This window comes from Phoxinus phoxinus, assembly GCF_949152265.1.
Source record: "Phoxinus phoxinus genome assembly, chromosome: 17".
Taxonomy (NCBI): Eukaryota; Metazoa; Chordata; class Actinopteri; order Cypriniformes; family Leuciscidae; genus Phoxinus; species Phoxinus phoxinus.
The window spans coordinates 10,664,526-10,686,780 of NC_136892.1; the positions used below are offsets into that span (position 1 = coordinate 10,664,526).

A 22,255-nucleotide genomic window follows, 5' to 3' on the forward strand; every position below is an offset into this window, starting at 1 on the left:
TAGTGATTCTTTTACACGAGTCAATCCGTGACATCCTAGTTACCTACTCTAAAACGTCCCAGTAAAGCTAGTATGTAGGTACAAAGTAACCACATAACTTAAAAAATCACTTAAAATATATTTTTGACTGACTGTGTTCAACCGACTCATCTAAAAGATCCGAATCAAAAGGACGATTCCCTCACGAATCGGACATCTCTAACAATCAATATGGCGGCCTCCGCAGTGACATGGGCTGGTAAGTCAAATCAAATATACTCCGTTGTATGTATATTTATATTGGCATTTCAGTTGCTTTTGGTTTAACTGGGAATTATATGAACATTATCGACAGGTTTAGCCTCCATTGGTCGTGCTTGTGGACATATTCGCTCCAGGTAAGAAAATCCCATGCAGGTGCTGTGCAAAAGAAAGGACACAGAATGTGTGTCAAATAGCTATCTAGATAAACAGTATTTCTGGGCATCAAAATAGATCGCTATATTTTAAGACACAGCTTATATAATACTATTTTCTAACGTTTTTCGATCTGTCTTGCTCTTTTCGTCAGGTTGCTTGGATCTTCCTCTACATTATCACAAGTGTCATGTCTTCACACAAGCCCAGAGTTAAACTGCAAACACTGGGAAAGGAGAAATCTGACTGTATATCCACCACAACAGAAAGATGAACCACGCAGACCAGCTGTTAGTAATACATTTAATTCACTTTTACAGTATGTGAATTAATTAAGTTAATTAAATTATGATGTGTGTGTGTGAAATAGGAGATCCATCACTGCAGACGCCAGATTAAATACAGCAAAGACAAGATGTGGTACTTGGCTAAATTGGTGAGTAAGTGATCTCGATTAGGGGTGTAACGGTTCAAATAGCTCACGGTTCAGGTTTTAGGGTCACGGTTTAGGTACGGATCGGTATGTGCTACTGCTATGTTCACGGTAAATAGGACTACTGTCAAATAAAAATATAAGAAAATAAGAACGAATAATCAAATTACAAGCAACAGCACTGATAAATACAATAGAGCAAAGACACAAATAAAATAAGCACTACTTTTCAGGTTTTTCAAGCATCTAACAGTAGTTTTCTGGTGCAGAACTTGAATAAAGTTATCAAATGTAAACAGCATATAATCTTCACTGCACTGTATAAGTTAAATAAAGATTAGTCAATAATTAATAAAGATACAAAAGCTAATCAGTCAAGAGCAGTAAGTGATTTCCTTGTCTTATGTTGTTTGACTAAGAGGAATATTTAGGCCTCTGTCACTTTAAGACATGATGCACTGATCCAATACACTGATACTGTACACATGCTTTGTCTTTAACGACTGTTTACGTTCACACTTAAGACATAACCTACTACGTTTGCTAGGATACTTGCCAAGACAGGTGTGTTGAGACAATTTTTGAGTGAATTTGTCCGTTCAAGCGCAAGACTTGAGCGAGAACCAAGCGGCAACCTCCCCGTCTCTCTCTTGAAACCAACACGGAAGTGAATTAAACGGCAATTCATCGACTGGCCGCTTGAGGCTGGCTGCAGAAGTGAGTCAAATCTGTATCTCCCGCATGTTAAAATGCCCAACTTTACAGCAGAAAAAAAACATGTTTACAGCCTGGTTCTCTCTGTGGCTTTGGTCTATACAGCTAATTTTTCCATTCATAACAACTGTGAGGGGGGTGCATTTTTTTATAACTCACCCATTTAGTTGATTAATATTTAAAGTTCTGCAAAATTAAGGGTGTGTCCACTTTTGAGTGACAGGTGGATTCCCAATGATGTAAATGCTAGCCGGTTAGCCGTCACTTCACCTCAGCAAATTCCAGCCGCTGAACTTGCCATCTCTGCTGTGTTTGTGCTTTTCTTCGGGATTATTTCATATAATTTAATACACCCATTACTTCGCCCACGCCTTTGGATTCCATCGTTGTCGTCGAGTAACGTTATCGTTCGAGAGAACAGCCAGTGCTGTATTCCAGTTGTTCTCCTCGGTGAACATGCACTGATGTCTGACAATTTCGTTGCTTTTTGGAGTTTTCAGATTTAAGGCTACACTCGTTCTGCGGTGCCGTTGCTCTGGGACAGATTATAACATGCTTATGTACCGTCAGATGAAATCCTGCAGGTGTCTGTGTTTCTCCGCCCATGCACTAAATGTACATCCTTGAATGAGCGCGGATCTCTAGCGCATTTACTTTAACTTCATAGGTAACGTTAGTATATATATGTTTTGACCTATTTGAGAATTGAGATGCGGGCAAAATCAGAATTTAAAATGGACTGAATAATAAAGCTCTATGAACTTGACGAGCGATGCCACGCTGACGGACCAGAGACTGTAACTTAATAAAGAGTGACTGACATGTATGCACATAATCACTATCACACTTACACACACTCTCGGAGTAATATTGTAAAGTTACTGCATAATACATTTTCAACTAGCAGAATAGCTGTACAGAATCACGATACACAGTCTCACTTGAAGCTATGTCTTTTAACTATTATAATATTTCGAAGGGCAAAAGCAGGACCTTTTTAATTGGCATTCTGATTTTAATCATCAACTGTCAGTGTCACTTTAGCGCGAGCCCCTGTGCAGTCGCAGACTTGGTACTGTGAGTAGCACATAGCATTAGCTCCCAAGCCTGCGCTAACCATGGAGCTAACTCCATAATGTCGCGCTAGGTGGGCGTGGTTTCAGATAGCCAGGCTCCTCAGCTCCGCCTCTTTGCCCATATTCTGTTATCCGGGAGTGACGAGCGGTGACGCGAGGCCAAGATGGTGACGGCCGGCTCCGCCCACTTTAGGCTTCAGAAATGCTCTTCAGAAACCTACGGGTGACGTCACGGACACTACGTCCATATTTTTTTACAGTCTATGGCGAGAACTCAATATTTGCGCGCTGTCTGAGACGCGGCTTTCCGTGTGTGCGCTTCGGATGAGTGCGCAGCACACACAAGTCTTCTTACGGCACGAGCGAGTTCTCTTTCGTGTCTTCTTGCGCTTAAATGTTTAAATTGGCAAGGCTTAAATTAAATGTTTAGTTTACACCCAGATAGCAATGTGCTGTTCGAGGTCTCACCTTGTGCGCTATCAACACCCGGGTGATGACGGTGTAAATGACTGGTCGTGTTCAAGCATACGGCACTCGCATTGAACAAAGTTTAACATGCGTTAGCCTAACTCTGTCGGTCTGTTTTACGCGTTGTTATTTTCAACAAACCAATATATAGATGCGTAGTCAGATTTGAGATGAACCGTTGCGTGCCGAACCGTGGGTGGAGAACTGTACGATTTAAAACAAATTTTTTCAACGAGAACCGTTATACTCCTAAATGTTGATAATGATATAATAATACGGCATATGGAGAAATGATGATGGTATGAAGTTTGTTGCAATGTTATAGTGATGAATGTGTTTTACAGCTCAGAGGTATGACCATTGACCAGGCACTCACTCAGCTCGAGTTCAACGACAAGAAGGGAGCTAAAATCATCAAAGAGGTAAAAATACAGTGATATGACTTGAACATTTCTATTGAACTGCTCAAATCATATTGATTCAAATATGTTTTTGCTGTGAAAACAATGTGATCATACAATATCACACTTCAAAATCCATTTCAGAAGATATAAGGTTTTAAATGTTTTGTTAAAGGTTATTTTGGAAGCTCAGGACATGGCGGTCAAGAATCACAATGTGGAATACAAATCAAATCTATATATTGGTAAGTCGCAAACATGCCAAACATTAATATCAAAGCTATTAGCACTTTTTTTTTTTACTACGGAGGTATTTTGGTATTTTTTTGACATCCTTTTTTAATTTCTTTTGTATACTTTTAAATGTACACAAGTACACGTTTATCTTAAATATTCTGTAAACATTACCCTGCTTTTTGTCATTAATCAGCGATCCAATCCATAAATAGTAAACTTTTCATTAAACCAAAAAATTATTCACAAGTCTTGACATGCTTGCAAAAAAAAAAATGGTTTCAATCTAATCAGTTTTATGCTTAAATGAAACTCAAAATTTTAAGACTACACGTGTCTCAACCAAAAAAGAAAAAACAATTGGTGAAAATCGTTTTGTTGAAAAAACTACTTTGAGAAAAATGAATGGGTGTTTTTTCTTGCTAAATGTTTTGGTAACACTTTACAATAAGGTCTCCTTTGTTAACATTAGTCAATGCATTAACTAACATGAACTAAGTGCTAAATATTTTAAAGCTTTTATTAATCGTTGTTAATGTTCATGTCAGTTCTCAGTGCATTAACTTATGATAACAGATACAGCTTTGGACCTTCAATATCTTTTAGTAAATGTTGAGATTTATGTTAACTAAGATTAGTAAATGCTGTAGAAATGTTCATTATTAGTTAATGTTAACTAAAATAAACCCTTATTGTAAAGTGTTACCAATGTTTTGTTGGATAAAGACAAAATAAATCTATATCTTGCATGAAAAGGCATTATTTTTTTAGTTCCAATTTTTTATGTTTGATCTGTTATGTATGCTTCTGACTTTTTTTAATATATTCTGAGTAATATATTTGTAAATATGCCTGTTGGATTTTAAAGTAATCCAGTCATTCTAACAATTGAATTATATTTCCTCCGGTCTGACTTCTACAGCCGAGTCGTTCTCTGGCAAAGGGAAATACCTGAAGCGCATTCGTTATCATGGACGTGGCATGTGCGGCATCATGGATAAAGTGCACTGCCACTACTTCGTAAAGCTTGTTGAGGGGGTGCCGCCCATCGTCGAGCAGAAGACCGGATTCGACCAGGCCAAGGAGTATGTGGAGCAACTGAGGAACCGAACAATTATTCACTCACTGTAGTGTAAAATTAACATTGATTTTTTTTTTTGTTATTGTGTTCATGTAAATAATAATTGAAGAATAAAGAAATCATGCCAAGCACAGCGTTTGTGTATGAAACTATCCATGTATGTATGTCTGTATATATATATATATATGTCAGTATGTATATGTTGGGGTCGAATTTAACTATTCGATTGTGATTCGCAAGCTTGTGATTTTGATTTTCTAAAGGAAAAAAATGTCTGGGTCATTTTGATCCAAAATGGCTTAAAATAGATTTTCTTTCTCAAAAAACGAATGCTCAATTAGATGGTACAAGACCTTGCTTAGTTTTAATCCACCTGAAATTGGGGAACATGCACAAAAAAAAAATTACAGTCAAGGTGGTTTTGTGGTTGAAGCAAAGAAAGAAAAAACTCCCTAATCCCATGTCCCTGCGGGTCAATTTGACCTGTCATTGAAATGAATGGGAAATGGCGATATATATATTTTTTTTTCTAAATAAAGCCTGGCACAGTCCAGAGCACGCACACACACACACACACACACACTCAAATGAAGGCATGAGACTATATAACATCCACAGAAACACACAAATAAACACACATTTGCACTTGAAGATTCCCATTCAAATGAATGGTGTTTCAATTTAGTCAAATACAAATCAATTTGTCACAATGTAGACCATACACAGTTATGAAGTGGTTAGATTTGAACACATATACAATGCAAACCTTCATATGGACTACTTCTATCTTTATTATATTTATTATTAGCCAAGTCTTGTCAGATGTTTTCTGGAACATTCTCAAATCATGCTGGTGATAATAAAACTAAATTCTAAGACATTTTGTAATTCAGATTTTTCACTTCTGTAAAGAAACTTTTGTACTAAATCAGAAAATAATGTAGAATGTAAATTTCGTTTTAAAAAGCCTTTCCACCAGTAGTCCCAGATGCTTGGATTCTGCTGTATCAGGTAGGCCTATAAATTATTTGAATATATAAAACGGTTTCATGTGCACAGGGAGGAATGCAATGAATTTTTTATTTGTAGAAAGTGGATTTAATTCACCCAAAAATATTCAATGCCAAATTACCTGAAACCCTTCCAGCACTGGTTGTTCTATCTGAAACAGACACGGTCCTCTATCCTATTCTGCAGTGTCATTAGTCCCCCTCATTAAATTAGGAGGGTGAAATTGAAGCAGCTCCTTAATGGCTTATAATTTGAGGGAATAGTGTTGCTTTGTGCATTTGCCTCATCTATCAGCCGAGACCTTGTAAACCTTGAATCTGATCGTAAAAGAGTGTTCCACCCTTCCAAAACCAGCAAGGCCTTAATGTTTGACAACCCACCAGATTAACTAACAAAATATGAACTGTTTGAAAAGTATCCCTTGTGAAAAAGAAATGTGCCTTGGATTGAATATGCACATAGTGTATACTTCAAATCATAAAAGTACTTAAAATATACTGTTAAAATACAGTATCTTCCTGTTTATCTCAAACAGTAAACCATGACACTAGCAATGCCAAGTCCTGGGTTTGCTTCCCATGGAAAGATAAAATGTTTATTTTGCAATGTTAGTCGCTTTGGATGAAAGTGTTTGCCAAATGCTTAAATGTAAATGTTAAAAAACTATACTTGCAGGTAATATTCATAATGTTTACTTAAGTTAGCTTTTTTGAAAAGTGCACTTTGCAATAATGTCAAATTAAAAGTTTTACTTTAGAGTACATTTTAAATCATGTTTTCATCATCTTTTGTCAGGCTTTCGAGGTGTTGTCTAAAGTACTTGATTATAATTTTAACGGCAGTGTTATTTGATATTACATTTAAAGTTAATATATTTTACTTATAATAAATTGCAATTACAAATATATTTTAATACATGACATGCAAGTTTAGAAATACAAAGTTCTGTCATGAAACTCTAGGTAGCGCAGACTGATTGCAATCACATCATTCTCTATAGGGCACAGCTGATTGGATCCTGCTGTATCAGTAGCCAATGAGCTCGGTGATCAACCTTCAAATACTGGTCAGCATTTGCAGCACGCTTTCAGAAACCCTCCACCTTCCCCAGCTCCACCTGTATAGATCTGCTACGGGTAATTCATGTATGCTATATTGTACAGCAGCAACATGTCTTACTTGCTCACAGCAGCGTGTCATGTATGTTGGCATATGGCAGTAGCAAGTCCTGTATTTTTCAAAGACAATATAAGTAATTATGAAATTACATATAAAGATGTAGTTAAGTCCCATTAAAGTAGGTCAAAAAAGCACTCTAAAATTCAATTGCATTTAATATAAGTTTAAACTTTTATACTTTTTAATTTAATTTGTAAGTAACATGATAAGTGTTTGAAAACTACATTAATTCCACACTTAAGTATATTCTTTTGTTTATAGTTTCCTTGTGTAAGGCATTTGGATCCTACTCTGCTTGGTCTTTAAAGTTCCACATTTACATTTAGCAGACGCCTTTGTCCAAAGTTACTTACAAATGAGGAATACAGCAAGCGAGTCATCATGAAGAGGTAAAAATAACATGTAGTACTCAAAATACAAAGTTCAGACATTGCTTAGAGTAGCATAAGCCTAACAAGGGAGGATTAAAGGAAAAGAAAAGATTCACAAATTCGTGTTTTTTACAGACAATAACAATATTATTTTCAAAAACTCTCACTTTGAAATCCGATTTTCAAAATGTTGCATTTTCAGACCCCCAAAACGTAATTGTCGTGTAACTGAATGGACAAACCCATGTTTGTACAACATCAGAAGGATCAGGCCTTTCCTATCAGATCATGCTACACAACTCCTTGTTCAGGCGCTTGTTCTATCCAGACTGGATTATTGTCAAACCTCTGCAACTGATCCAGAATGCTGCAGCTAGAGTGGTCTTCAACGAGCCGAAGAGAGCACACGTCACTCCTCTCCTCACAAAATTGCACTGGTTGCCGGTTGCCGCTCGCATCAAATTTAAGTCATTGACGTTTGCCACTGGCACTGCTCCCCTGTACCTGAACTCATTACTTCAGACTTATGTGCCATCCAGAAACTTGCGCTCTGCAAGCGAGCGGCGTCTTGTGGTGCCATCTCAAAGAGGCACAGAATCTCTTTCATGACCTTTACCATGACTGTTCCCTGCTGGTGGAATGATCTTCCTAACTCAACCAGAGCTGCGGAGTCCGTAACCATTTTTAAGAAACTGCTGAAGACCTATCTTTTTCGGCAGCACTTGATCCAGTAATACTAACATTTTCTCCTCTATTCTATCAAAAAAAAAAAAAAAAGTACTAAGTTAGATACTTAGATTGAACTGCGAAGGGTCATAGCACTTACATACTGTTGTCCTACTGCTAGTTTAATTGCTTCTATTGTTTCGTTTTTGGATAAAAGCGTCTGCTAAATGAATAAATGTAAATATAAACCGCATAAAAAGTTCAGTTTTTAGTTTAAACCACCTCTAAGTTTTCTTCTTCCATGAGGGGGTTTGGCTTTGTTTCCAGGCTGGATCGTTAAAGAATGCGACACACACGTCTCCCGGGAAATCACATAGAATTCAACCAATCAGGCGACGACTCCGAAACTCCCGAAGCATTTCCCATTCCAATCCTGGTCCTGGAGGACCTCCAACACTGCATTTTTTTATGTCTCTTTTATCTGACTCATCCATTTTGGAGTCTTTACTAATGAGCTGACGAGTTGAATCAGGTGTGTTTGATATGGTAGACATCTAAACTGTGCATTGCTGCGGGTACTCAGATTAGGCAACCACTGCCTTATGCATGAGACATCCAGCCAACGGTCTGTGGGTGTGACGCCTGAGCCTGAGACTAGTCGCGCTGTATACTGTTTACTCCAAATGTTGTTCAATTCCCACCACTGGACCTTTAGGGGTTTGATGCTGCAGGCATACCATGCCCTTTTACACTGGTCTGGTATCAGGCTTGACATTAATCCATTAAAACCCCAGCCATCACTAGAGGAACCCAAACCTGGATCAGTGTAGGCTAAGAGCAAGATTTCAGTGCGGAGGCGCTCAGTGTTGTCGCTAATGTCCCCATAGTTCCATGTGGCTCTTGTTAGATAGCTCTGCTCCTGAGGCCTGTGGTGTGGTCTCAAATGAAATGCTATCTCCTGGCCCCAATTTCAGCAGACAAGTGCCCTCAATTTCAGGTTAGAGCCCTGGTCTACACCTTCACTTCGACAGCTCAACACGTAACACTACCAATACTGGTTATCTTCTAATTTCTCTGAGTATAGTTGGAAACCCTGTCAAAATACATGTTTTTTGTATCCTGTATTTAACCTGAGTATGCAACTTTGATGTGTGTTGTTTCAAATAATAATTGACTAGTATGTTAGCATCACTAATACAGGTCTATATTGCTGTAGTCTATCCCTGTAGGACTCTATTCCCCTTTGTAGAAAATCAATGGGGTTTTTACTTCTGGAAGCTGACTGCTGCACTGTGTTATGTGGCTAGTATTTACGAGGAGAGGTGTGCTATTACTTTCTAAGTGTTCCCGAAACACACTTTTTATGGCGGATGATAAACATAAATAAATCCAATAATCTAACACTACAGGATAGACACAAGTCATATCTGTATAAGTAATCAACTAGCAAATGCATTTTGTGCGCTAACCACCACTCAGAGTAGCATCATAGCTACAGGTTTAGCATGGGCACACTCACATAGCCTATACATAAACATCAGGTAAAGATTAATGTTGTGTTGACCTCGAGTTAATTTATGTAAGTCTATAAAAAAAGATTCATCTGTAAACAGCTTTCTTGGAAACCTAAATATCATGGGTTCAGTGTTTCTTCTTGTTGGAAATAAAAAATACAGTTGATTGCAGGGATTTTGTCATTGGTTTTAGAGACTTGCCTAACCCATCACAAAACATGCAATTTAAATGTCAAGACAGGGCAAGAGCCTGATCCATCTCTAAACTTTTATATGCATGAGAAATTATGATAAATAAGACATGCGCAAGATGAGCAAATGGCACTCAACTGAGACATTTCGTTAGACCCAAAACCTATATTCAAGCAATTTAGTTGCTATGTGCTTAGCATTTCACCGAAGCGCAATACATATAGCATATGGTTCAATGTGAAATGTGCATCCATTTCAGTGGCTTTCAGTCCATTTATGTTAGCTTTCAGGTCATCTGTAAACTTACAAATCAAAAAAAATATTTGTCTTGCAGCAAAAATATTGATGACTTACCTTACATATACAGATATTATGCCCAATGAAAAGCTCTCTAGAACTAGCATGTCCCCTGTTGCTGCAGGCTAACTGCCTGACTAGCAACAGCAAGTCAAATAACGGATTATGGCTTTGGTGTAAACAAAAGCCTACTGGGTATTACAAAAATAATGTTCCTCCTTAACTTCTTTGAATTATTTGTTTAAATTCTTTGTATACAGATTTAAGGTTGACACAGGAAAAAACACTTTGAGCTGTCCACTGTCTTCAGGGAGTGCCTAGAGAAGTTCATTTATCAGCCTGTGGGGGTAACAAATGATTTCGGCTTACTAATAAAAATCTGTGGCAGAAACCACTTGGCCCAAACCACAAGGCACTATGGGATATTTAGCCCTTGAGGCCCAAAGTAAAAGCCACACCACTGTTTCACTTTTTTCCACCTAAGTGTTCCTGTATATATATATATATATATATATATATATATATATATATATATAGAGAGAGAGAGAGAGAGAGAGAGAGAGAGAGAGAGAGAGAGAAGAGAGAGAGAGAGAGAGAGAGAGAGACTGTAAAGAACTTCTAGTAAATCGCAACTAAAATGTTTCAGTTTTTTTACCTTTATCTTCTTGTTCCAACATTACTGTGAGATGTAGAAGTTTAAACCATCAAACCTTTAAACCATATGGTTAAAGAAATAGTTGACCCAAAAAGGAAAATAATGTCATCCTTTACTCTTCTCATGTTGTTCCTTCCAAACATGTATCATATTATACTGTCTTTCTTCTGAGGAACACAAAATAAGATATTTTAAATAATGTTGGTAAACCAAAACGGTTTTGGTGCCCATAGATGAAAAAAAAAAAATCTCTAATTCTTTTTGAAAAGAGAAAGAAAGTCATACAAGGTTGGAACAACATGGGGGGTGAGTAAATGATGACAGAAATTAGAGTTGAACTCTCTCGTTATGGTAACTGTTAGCTTTTGTTTTATTACATTCCAAGTTATGAAAATGAATAATAATTTGCATCAAACGCAAAGATAAAATTGCAATCAGTTTAGTCAGTTTACAAGCTTAAAAGTGTGTATATGAGAGGAAAAGCAATTTATTCAGTTAATAACCAGTATGAACAAGGTGCTATTACTGCATTTCAGGGTTCCTGAATCTATTCTCGTTTTTCATTTGTTAAATTTTAAAACTCCGTAGGCCTACTCTCTCTCAAACTCGAATTAGAGGAATAAAACATGCAGAGCAAATGTGAGACGCTTCCTCCTCATGCCAGCCTCTAGGTGGCGCTGTTGGAATTTGATAAAATTCTCTCAACAACATCCATTAGCAAATATGACAATCTTTTCTATTCCGTTCTATTATTATTATTATTATTATTTTTAAACACTAATAACATATATGTTTTAATAAATCTCTCTGCAATGTCACATTGAAACCAGTGAATAAAAGAATGGCTATTTAGTTGGTAAAATATGCTATCAGTTTCAGATTTTTAGGTTTTAAATAAGGTTGATTTTGTTTCATTAACCAATATATTTATCGTGTCACTCACTTGTCTAAAATCAATTTAAGTTTTTTTGTTTTGTTTTTACTCAGAGCCCCATTTCATAACTTTTTAAAGATCATGTTTTTACTGCTGAGGACATTACAGGTTTAGCATCACTTCTATGTGGAATGGCTGAAATGTTCCAATTTAAAAAAAAAATCACAAAAGGCTTATTTGATAATGTAACTGTTTTTTTGTTACCTCAGTGCTTCTTACTGTCCTGTATGTTGCAGTATTGAACTTGCGGTGGAACAATGAACATTTCATCACCATCAATGTTTCATTTCAGCTAAACTTTCAGTGTAAGTGCTGCAAAAGTTCTTTTTATATTAACATTTCGCCTCTATCCAGTTAATGAAATATTGATTTGAGAATGTATTGTAAGCCATGGAAGTTTTTAAAGCGGTTAGTGCTTTAGCCGGGAGCCATTTTGATCCTCTATTACGTTCTTCTGTGAGTGATAATGTTCCTCGGGCTGGAGGTATTTTAGGGCTTTTGTACAATAATTAGCAAAACCTCAAGCTATTTGCAGAACACAAGAAGGCTATTCAAAAGATTCATTATTGATGATGTAGGTTTGATCTCTTAGCTGAAGTGACACTTTAAAAGTTTTAGATGATGTTATGTTAGAGTTCGAATTTAAGTTTAATATGCAAAATTTAAAGCTATGTTTACATAATATCCAGTTAGCAGATATGTTTATCGTATAGTTTTACATTAACATGTTGCTAAGCTAACAATGCATAATAGCAATAAGCATAAAATACAGTCAACATTCAAAGTGGATCGAATGGGAACGGGTATTGTTCAAAATTCATGTATAACTTTGATGAAAGGTTTTTAAATGTTGACTACTGTACATTAAATTATTTTTATTGACACTTTTTTTAATATAAAAAACTTTTTTATATAGTTATTCTTATAGATAACAAAATGTAAGGGATGTTTAATATGCAAAATCGTATACAATAATGTCATAGAACGCACTACATATTAGTTAAGACAGTTTTGTCCACAGATACTTTAAGCAAAAGTGATGGCAAAAACAAAAGATGATGGCCTTGAGTCATTTGAGTGTGCTGTCTCGAGAGCCGTAAGATTCTCACCCTAATGCTGACGATACCATCATCACTTAAGCAAACGGATTCACTGCAGACTGTTCATGAATAATTGGAAAAAAGCTTTTACTTAATTAATTTCAGTGCTGACATTTCTCACTGTCCCGAGGGGGTTGCTCTCTACAGGTGTTCCTTCACAAAGACTAAAATCATAATCGCTTTGAAAATTTCTCACAACTTTGAGAGGTGGCAATGGGATCATAAGGAACTGATGCTAATTGCTCTCGGCCCCAATAGGATAAATTAATTTATTGCTTTTTTCTTCCTCCTCCTCTTTTCCTCCTCACACTTTTTTAAGTTATGTTTTTTTTTTAAACGCATGCTGAGCTATGGTATGAATGTTAATCAATATAACTTCCGTATAATTTGTTTTTTAGTTATCAGGTTCTGAGAACATTGAACAGATTCAATGTTGTCTGTCTTATTAGTACCAGTTATCAAAAACAAAGCTGGAATGGTGGGTAACTTAGATAATTATAGACCTGTAGCTTTAGCTAGTATTTTGTCTAAAGTCTTAGAAAAAAATCTTGCTTGATAGGTTAAATGTGTTTATTAATTCTACAGACAATCAGTTTGGATTTAAGGCTAAACATGGTACTGATCTTTGCATCTATGCATTAAAGGAAATTGTAAATAAGTACAGAGATAAAAATTCAACAGTTTTTATGTGTTTCATTGATGCGTCTCAAGCTTTTGATCGGGTTAACCATGCTAAGCTATTTTTTAAAATGAGACAAAGAGGGGTACCAGAATACATTGTGAGAATCTTGGCCTATTGGTATGCCCACCAGTTGATGCAAGTTAAATGGGGCAATAAGGTCTCTGCCCCTTTTGGGGTCAGTAACGGTGTGAGACAAGGAGAGATTTTGTCCCCAATTTTGTTTAATCTTTATATGGATGAGCTGTCTGAACGTTTGAATGTTTGTAAAACTGGTTGTATGATTGGGAATACGTTAGTGAATCATATTATGTATGCAGATGATCTTGTGGTGTTTAGTCCAAGCAGTGCTGGTCTTCAACAGCTTTTAAATGTGTGTTCTGATTATGGTCTTGATCATGATATTGTATATAATCCTGATAAGAGTATGGTTATGACTTGCTGAACTAAGGAGGATAAAAGTATAAATTTTCCAGTTTTTAAGTTGTCTAACAAGAATCTCACGGTGTGCGATAAAGTGAAATACCTTGGACATATTATCACTGAGCACATGACAGATGATGATGATATTGAAAGGCAACGCCGCCTGATGTATATGCGGGCAAATATACTGTTGCGTAAGTTTAGTTTCTAAAGCATATTGTACAACATTTTATACTGCTCATTTGTGGTGTAACTAGAACATCTAGCTTACAGAAGCTGCAAGTAGCTTATAACGATGCTATGAGAATCTTACTAAGGAGACCTAGATGGCATAGCGCAAGTGAAATGTTTGTCAGTGTACGAGTAACCACTTTTAAAGCACTGTTACGTCATTTTATGTATAGATTTATCTGCCGACTTAATGCTTCTAAAAATGAAAATATTGTGATTTTATCAAATTTAAGGGTTAGTACTACACGGTATCAGTCGAAGCTGTGGAGACACTGGTACTGGTGTATTTTGTAACTTTGTTCACGAAATTGTACGGTTGTAATGGATTGTATGGGTTGTATGTTGTTTAATGTCTTTTTTTGATATAGTTTTTTTTATTGGACTTTGAGTGTAATAAAGTTTGATTGATTGATTGATTGATTGAGAAGATTCTAATGGAATTGTATTTCACTTGTATTTAAGTATATGAAGACTGCAGACCATTTCTTATTAAATGCCATGTCCCATGTATTTGTAAGAGCAATTTTACTTGCCAAAAAGATCCCATTCTCATTCAGATTCTCATTTTCTTGTCTTTAAATTACATTACATTATTTCTCGGTTCCAAAACCAAGTGAGCTGCCTTATAGACCACTGCCACCTTCTTATCTTATTAGTATTCTAAGGTGTTCATTACTGAATAGACACCTATGAATATGCCCTAATTTGTCTGCCACACAAGTAACACTTGCATGGGAGACTCAACTCACAATTGATTTCAATTAATTTTTTGAAGAGTTTGAAATTGACATGTTGCTAAGCTAGCAATGCTATACTGCAAGCAAATAAAGACATGAAATGTTTTTAATTGACACTTTTATTTTGAATATTAAATGTCATGAAATAAATGTATAATCAACATGTCTCTTGCCTAGCTGCCATCTTGAATGAATACTTTCACTGTGCACAATGCATTCTGGGATTGCATTTTGCAAGGAGAATACATAAGATTCGACCAAAATAAGATATTTTAGAAGACAACATAATCTGTCTTTTGGAACAGACTTTGCGCTGACAGCAATACCCTTGTGAAAAAGAAGTACACTTTAGCATACTTTTAAAAAGAGTACTTCTTATGGGAATAATATAGGCTACTTTAAACAATATAAATAACAAATACTTAAAGTCAACAAGAAATTAAAGGGATAGTTCACTTTGAAATTAAATTTTGGTATGTTTTAGCTTACCTCAAGGGCATCCAAGATGTAGGTGTCTTTTTTTCCGCAGTAGTTTCAATTTTGATATTTTTAGGTCAAACCGTTCTTGTCTGACAGTCATATCATGCAGGTCTATGGTCACTGTCTCAAAGAGCACGCACAGAGTCCAAATTAAAACAATTCCCCATCGTCCAAATTAAACAATTCCCCATCGTAAGTACACATTGATGGCCTAAGACACGAAACGAGCGGTTTGTGTGAGAACACGAACAGTATTTATATCGTTTTTACCTCTTGTAACACAGCCACGACCAAGTGATCTGAGGGCGCGAGCGCATCCTGGTGTGTGACGTGTGCGCAGACTGGTGCGTAGATATATATACACTAGATTTCGCATTAAATACATTCGTTCCAATGAACTGCCGTAGCCAAGGCGACTTCTAGTGTATACATCTATGCACCAGTCTGCGCACACGTCACACACCAGGATGCGCTCGCGCCCTCAGATCACTTGGTCGAGGCTGTGTTACAAGAGGTAAAAACGATATAAATACTGTTCGTGTTCTCACACAAACCGCTCGTTTCGTGTCTTAGGCCATCAATGTGTACTTACGATGGGGAATTGTTTAATTTGGACGATGGGGAATTGTTTAATTTGGACTCTGTGCGTGCTCTTTGAGACAGTGACCATAGACCTGCATGATATGACTGTCAGACAAGAACGGTTTGACCTAAAAATATCAAAATTGAAACTACTGCGGAAAAAAAAGACACCTACATCTTGGATGCCCTTGAGGTAAGCTAAAACATACCAAAATTTAATTTCAAAGTGAACTATCCCTTTAATTGCATGTTTTTGTTTTCATGATTAAACGGACATGTATTCCAGTTTAAATTTAGCAATTAAGAGGCATGTTGAACTTTTGAAGTTTAATTTTAATTTGTCAAATAACACACAACAGTTAAAATTAAGTACTTTACATAACAAAAGTTACTTAACAAAATATAACTTAATTTGATTTAAAATGCTTCACAGTAAAACATTTAATTTTACATTTTTACAGTGCAGTTTTAAAAGGTTACTTAAAGGGATAGTTCATGATGAACAGATTTAATGTAGGATTTATATAAACTTTCATCAACTAAGTTGTGATAAACAGAAGCTCAAACATGTTCGCTTTTGATGTGCAAGAACGAATGAGGTTCATTCTCTTGTGTTATGCAGCATGTTTGTGCTTCAGCAAGAACCAATGAGGTTCATTCTTGTGTTATGCAGCACGTTTGTGCTTCAGCAAGAACCAATGAGGTTCATTCTTGTGTTATGCAGCACATTTGAGCTTCCACAAGAACCAATGAGATTCATTCTTGTGTTACGCAGCACGTTTGAGCTTCAGCAAGAACCAATGAGGTTCATTCTTGTGTTATGCAGCACATTTGAGCTTCCACAAGAACCAATGAGATTCATTCTTGTGTTATGCAGCACATTTGAGCTTCCACAAGAACCAATGAGATTCATTCTTGTGTTACGTGCTGTTTGAGCTTCAGCAAGAACCAATGTGGTTCATTCTCGTGTTGTGCAGCACGTTTGAGCTTCCACAAGAACCAATGAGGTTCATTCATGTGTTACGCAGCACGATTAAGCTTCCACAAGAACCAATGAGGTTCATTCTTGTGTTACGCAGCACGTTTGAGCTTCTGCAAGAACCAATGAGGTTCATTCTCGTGTTGTGCAGCACGTTTGAGCTTCCACAAGAACCAATGAGATTCATTCTTGTGTTACGCAGCACGTTTGAGCTTCAGCAAGAACCAATGAGGTTCATTCTCGTGTTACGCAGCACGTTTGAGCTTCAGCAAGAACCAATGAGGTTCATTCATGCGTTACGCAGCACGATTGAGTTGCCGCAAGAACCAATGAGGTTAATTCTCGTGTGTTACGCAGCACGTTTGAGCTTCTGCAAGAACCAATGAGGTTCATTCTTGTGTTGCGCAGCACGTTTGAGCTTCAGCAAGAACCAATGAGGTTCATTCTTGTGTTGCGCAGCACGTTTGAGCTTCCACAAGAACCAATGAGATTCATTCTTGTGTTACGCAGCACGTTTGAGCTTCTGCAAGAACCAATGAGATTCATTCTTGTGTTACGCAGCACGTTTGAGCTTCTGCAAGAACCAATGAGGTTCATTCTTGTGTTACGCAGCACGATTGAGCTTCCACAAGAACCAATGAGGTTCAATCTTGTGTTACGCAGCACGTTTGAGCTTCTGCGAGAACCAATGAGGTTCATTCTTGTGTTACGCAGCACGATTGAGCTTCCACAAGAACCAATGAGGTTCATTCTTGTGTTACGCAGCACGTTTGAGCTTCTGCAAGAACCAATAAGGGTTTATTCTCAAGCATCAAGCAGGTTAGGTTGAGCTTCTGTTTATGTTCGCTGATCAATGTTTATTATATGTGAATAAAAGCCTAAATTCAATCTGTTCATCATAAAGATATTGAGTCTCTTCAGAATATTTAAACTAAACCGCTCAATTCATATGGATTAGTTTTACGATCTCTTTATGAATGTTTTGCAGTGTCAGTGTTAGTTGTGAAGCTGTCAACATAGGGACAGAAATATCTCAGATTTCATCAAAAAGATCTTCATTTGTGTTTCAAAAATTAACGAAAGTTTTACAGGTTTGGAACAACATCAAGGTGAGTAATTAATGACAGAATTTTCATTTTTGTGTAAAAAAAACTATCCCTTTAAGCATACCTGTAATTGTGTATTCTTGCATATAAAACACTTCTATTCCCTATGCAGGAACGAGCAACACAAGGTGAGAATTTCATGGACATGATTGCTCATGGAGCAGTAAGGACACAGCTGCTGACTTGCCAAGTGCCAGGACGGAGTCAAGGCTGCATGATGGCGACTCTTGGGCATCATTAAAGCAGGTGATTACAGAGCTCAGGGTTGAAGAAAGCCCTGAGTGAAACACTCAGATTGATCCAGCTCCCCTCTCTGACACACACTCTCCCTTTGATCAAAATGACATATGGGGCAGGGTGCACAAACACACAGGAGACACCAGGCATCGGTTATATACAACGAGGACATTTATGATGAGCACTTTTTCAAAATGCTGAGGCCTAGTCGTAAATGTTTACAAGCGTGATATAGAGATATCATCTCAGAGATTTCGCCCAGCTAGTCGGTTGGACTTCGATCAATGTGCCCTTGGGTTAAAGGTACAATATGTGCAATTTTTTTGCATTCAAATATCCAGTTGCACTTTATTTTACAGTACGTGCACTTACGTGTACTTACAGTGTACTTACCTAAGAAAGTACTGGTTAAAATAAGGTAACTACATGGGTTTAGGGGTAAGTTCAGGGTTAGTACCTGGGTTAGTATGTACATGGGGAACAGGACTGTAAAATAAAGTGCTACCAAATATCCAAACACCACTGGAACATTGTTAAATATTTTGTTGACTTCTATACTTACACTATCCCAAATGTTTTCAACAATGTTTAAATCCAGAGAAATCCACAATTTTAACCAGTAACATGGCCTGTGTCATTGTGTCGTATGGTCATATGGTAGAAACCATGGAAACACAGAACGCTTCCTGAAAAAATGCTAAAGTAGTAGTTGTAGCATCAAACCTGACGATCTCTACCTACACTCTAAAAAATGCTGGGTTGTTTTAAACCAATTTTGGGTCAAATATGGACAAACTCAAACATTGGGTTAAAAATGTAATTAAAAAATGTAACCCAATGGCTGGGGTTTGTCCATATTTGACCCAAATTTGGGTTAAAACAACCCAGCATCTTTTAGAGTGTAGGTAGTGTCTAGCTAGCCTCAGTTGTTTGTTTTGCACATTCGTGATGGACCACAATTATTCAATATAGTTTGCTGGGGGTTCCGTCGCCAAAGATAACCCCATAAAGCGAAAACTGCCATGGGGGTGAACACAACAACTCCCATGATTCCACGCTCCATCACTGCGTCATCAAGCTAAGTCTTTTCCACTGTTTTGAATACGCGACCTCTAGCAGTGAAACTAGCAGTGAAGCAGTGTACTGTGCCTTTAAAGTGACTGTCTGCAGAATAACAATTACATTTTCGTAATTTTAAACAACCTATGTGATAAAATGCAAGTTTTAAAATTCCACTTTCAGTCCAGCCTTCTTCAAAGGGATAAATAAAAGTCTGGTTGACTTGTCTTCCAGCCTGGTTTTACCTGGTTTATCAGGCTGGTTTTACATTTATGCATTTGGCAGACGCCTTTATCCAAAGCAACTTACATTGCATTTCAAGGTACACATTTACATTGTTATCAGTTCTTGCTCTCCCTGGGAATAGAACCCATGACCTTGGCGTTGCAAGCGCCAATGCTCCACTGTTTGAGCTACAGGAAAGCTCTGCTTTTAGAGGATTTTTGGCAATTTCTTTAGCTGGTTCGGAGAGTCTTAGCTGGTCAGGATGGGAAACCATGCTGAACATCAGTTATGACCAGCCAACCAGGGGTGCGTTTCCCAAAAACATTGTTAGCCGACCATGGTCGCACCACGTTATCATTATGTAGCCAAAGACTGGTTTCTCACTGAAGCTAAGCTGAAGCCAGGATTGAGCCTGGTTAGTACTTGGATGGGAGACCTTCTGGGAGAACTAGGCTTCTGCTGGAAGAGGTGTTAGTGAGGCCAGAAGGGGGTGCTGCTACCCTGTGTTGGTGCCTAATGCCCCAGTATAGTGATGGGGACACTATACTGTCAAAAAAGATCGGATGAGACATTAAACTGAGGTCCTGACTCTCTGTGGTCATTAAAAGCTCAATTTGCCCATTGGCCTCTATCCATCATCATGGCCTCCTAATTATCCCCAAATATACCCTACATGTATATATATAATATATATATATATATATATATATATATATATATATATATATATATATATATACTGATTGGCTTCATTACTCTGTCTCCTCTCCACCAAGAAGCTGGTGTGTGGTGGGCGTTCTGGCGCAATATGGCTGCCGTCGCATCATCCAGGTGGATGCTGCACATTGGTGGTTGTTGAGGAGATTCCCCCCTTCTATGTAAAGCGCTTTGAGTGCAGTAAAAAAGCACCATATACTTTGGACCATAGTTGACTTTGAGAAATGCATCCCAGCTTAGGCTTAGGTTTTAGCTGTTTGTTTTTTTTCCAGCAGGGTTGCTACCCAAAATAGAAAAATATTAGTTGTTCCCAACCTGTATTACTTTATTTCTTCTGTAACACAAAAATCAAGATATTTTTAAGAATGTTTAATTTTTGGGTAAACTCTTTAAGCCCTGCATATTTCATTGCATACATATGAGAATGACATGCTAATTAATTATAAGCACTCGGTGTAACCACCCCTATATATTTTCAAAAATCAATAGGGTAGGTCAAAGGACACTTTCCTCATGACTAAAGTGAATGAGTTAATCATGAATGTAGCCTTTAGCTTACATTCAGTGGCCCTACAAATCAAGTATATACCGTAAGAAAACCAACAATTATTTAGCCAGACAGTTGCGTCCCCTTTTATCCTGTCGGTGAGAATTAATCTGTGACCCCCGCACACTTGACCCCTGTGTATGTGCTAATGGTCATTTATCAAGTTCATCATAAACAGCTCGGCTCTATGGGTGGACTGCAATTTGCTTGTGCACATATGCTAATCTCTGTGACTACAACAGGATATTTGCCAACTGTCTTTGTCCTTCTTTTGTCATCATCCATTGCAGGACATTTCAAGATATTAATTGCTTTGTGTCAAAGTGGCGATGTATGATCTTATAGGACATTGAATTATGCTGCTTTCCAAGTGCAGCTGTGGTTAGAACCCAAAGCAGATTATGAAACCAAAGATTTAATTTGGATTCAATTGTTGTTTCCTTACAGAAATATGTTATGTTTGCGACTTTGCACTCACTACATTATTTTTCATTTCCGAATGCTGTTTCATTGTATTACTCGCTTTGTTTTTGTGCATGGTCATCTAATTTGATGAACAATCAATGTCGGTTACCAAACAGTTGATGGACCCCATTGACTTCCATAGTATTTTATCAATGGGGTCCATCAACTTTTTGGTTGCAACATTCTTCAAAATATCTTCTTTTGTGTTAGGAAGAAGATAGAAATTCATACAGCTTTGGAACAACTTGAGGGTGAGTATATGACAGAATTTAAATTTTTAAGTGAACTATTCCTTTCAGGGTTCGTATACGTTTCGTAAAGTTTTATTTTCGTGTATGGCCCTATATGACATCATAAAGATTGTTTTTTTTACGGCTTTGGAATGATATTTAGGTGAGTAAATGATAGCAGAATTTTCATATCTGGGTGAACTATCCCTTTGAAGCAGTGACTTACACAACCCCCTGCCTTACTCCTTACTCCCTTTCGGTTCTTTTTATATGCATTGTGTTTTGTCATATAAAAGCTTGTTAAAATCACGTGTCCGTAATCCCCCGTGTGTCCGTCTTCCCTCCCCGCCACGTCGCGTAAATGCTACAGTAAAGTAAAGCTGCATTTTGTTGCCTGTGCAGGATTTGGCTGAAATACTCTAACGATTTATTGTCACAACTGGGCAAATTTTTCAACAACAGCAGGAACAGAAACCCAGATAAATGCTTTTGCCAGCATAAATGAGATTTGCTTGGAACAGAAGATTCTGAATAGGAACAAATGCGTCAGTCGTATCCCTAGAAGCATCGCATCATGCGCCACACTCTATGTGTTGTATGTAGCGTGAGGGAATAGATTCTGGAAACCGAGACTCTCTGGTACTGATCTTTATGGAGTCAGCAATCTTTAGTCTCATAAAAACAAGACCTCACCTTATAGCTGCCAAATTGAGCGGTGTCAAGCATTTCAGAATAGCACTTTACCTCTAAAGGCCCATTTTGACACCCCCAAATTGATCTTGCCCTTGTCTAATGGCAACAGCATTTTTAGTGTATACTCTAGCAGAGAATTTAAG

General features: G+C 37.3%; 1 protein-coding gene across 1 annotated transcript; it reads left to right on the top strand.

The window, feature by feature from the left end:
- The first annotated feature begins 157 nt into the window (after positions 1 to 157).
- mrpl22 (mitochondrial ribosomal protein L22) lies at positions 158 to 4,931 on the top strand. Its single transcript, XM_079586805.1, has 7 exons — positions 158 to 238; positions 335 to 377; positions 551 to 686; positions 767 to 832; positions 3,432 to 3,509; positions 3,664 to 3,733; positions 4,645 to 4,931. The coding sequence occupies exons 1-7, from the start codon at positions 211 to 213 to the stop codon at positions 4,851 to 4,853; spliced, it is 630 nt and encodes a 209-aa protein (XP_079442931.1). The 5' UTR covers positions 158 to 210; the 3' UTR covers positions 4,854 to 4,931.
- Positions 4,932 to 22,255: the final 17,324 nt, after the last annotated feature.

Bases quoted from the DNA above. Each gene is read 5' to 3' on its own strand.
- mrpl22 (XM_079586805.1), top strand. From the start codon at position 211: ATGGCGGCCTCCGCAGTGACATGGGCTG. The intron at 239-334 runs GTAAGTCAAATC...CATTATCGACAG, and splicing joins CTCCGCAGTGACATGGGCTG to GTTTAGCCTCCATTGGTCGT. The intron at 833-3,431 runs GTGAGTAAGTGA...TGTGTTTTACAG, and splicing joins TGTGGTACTTGGCTAAATTG to CTCAGAGGTATGACCATTGA.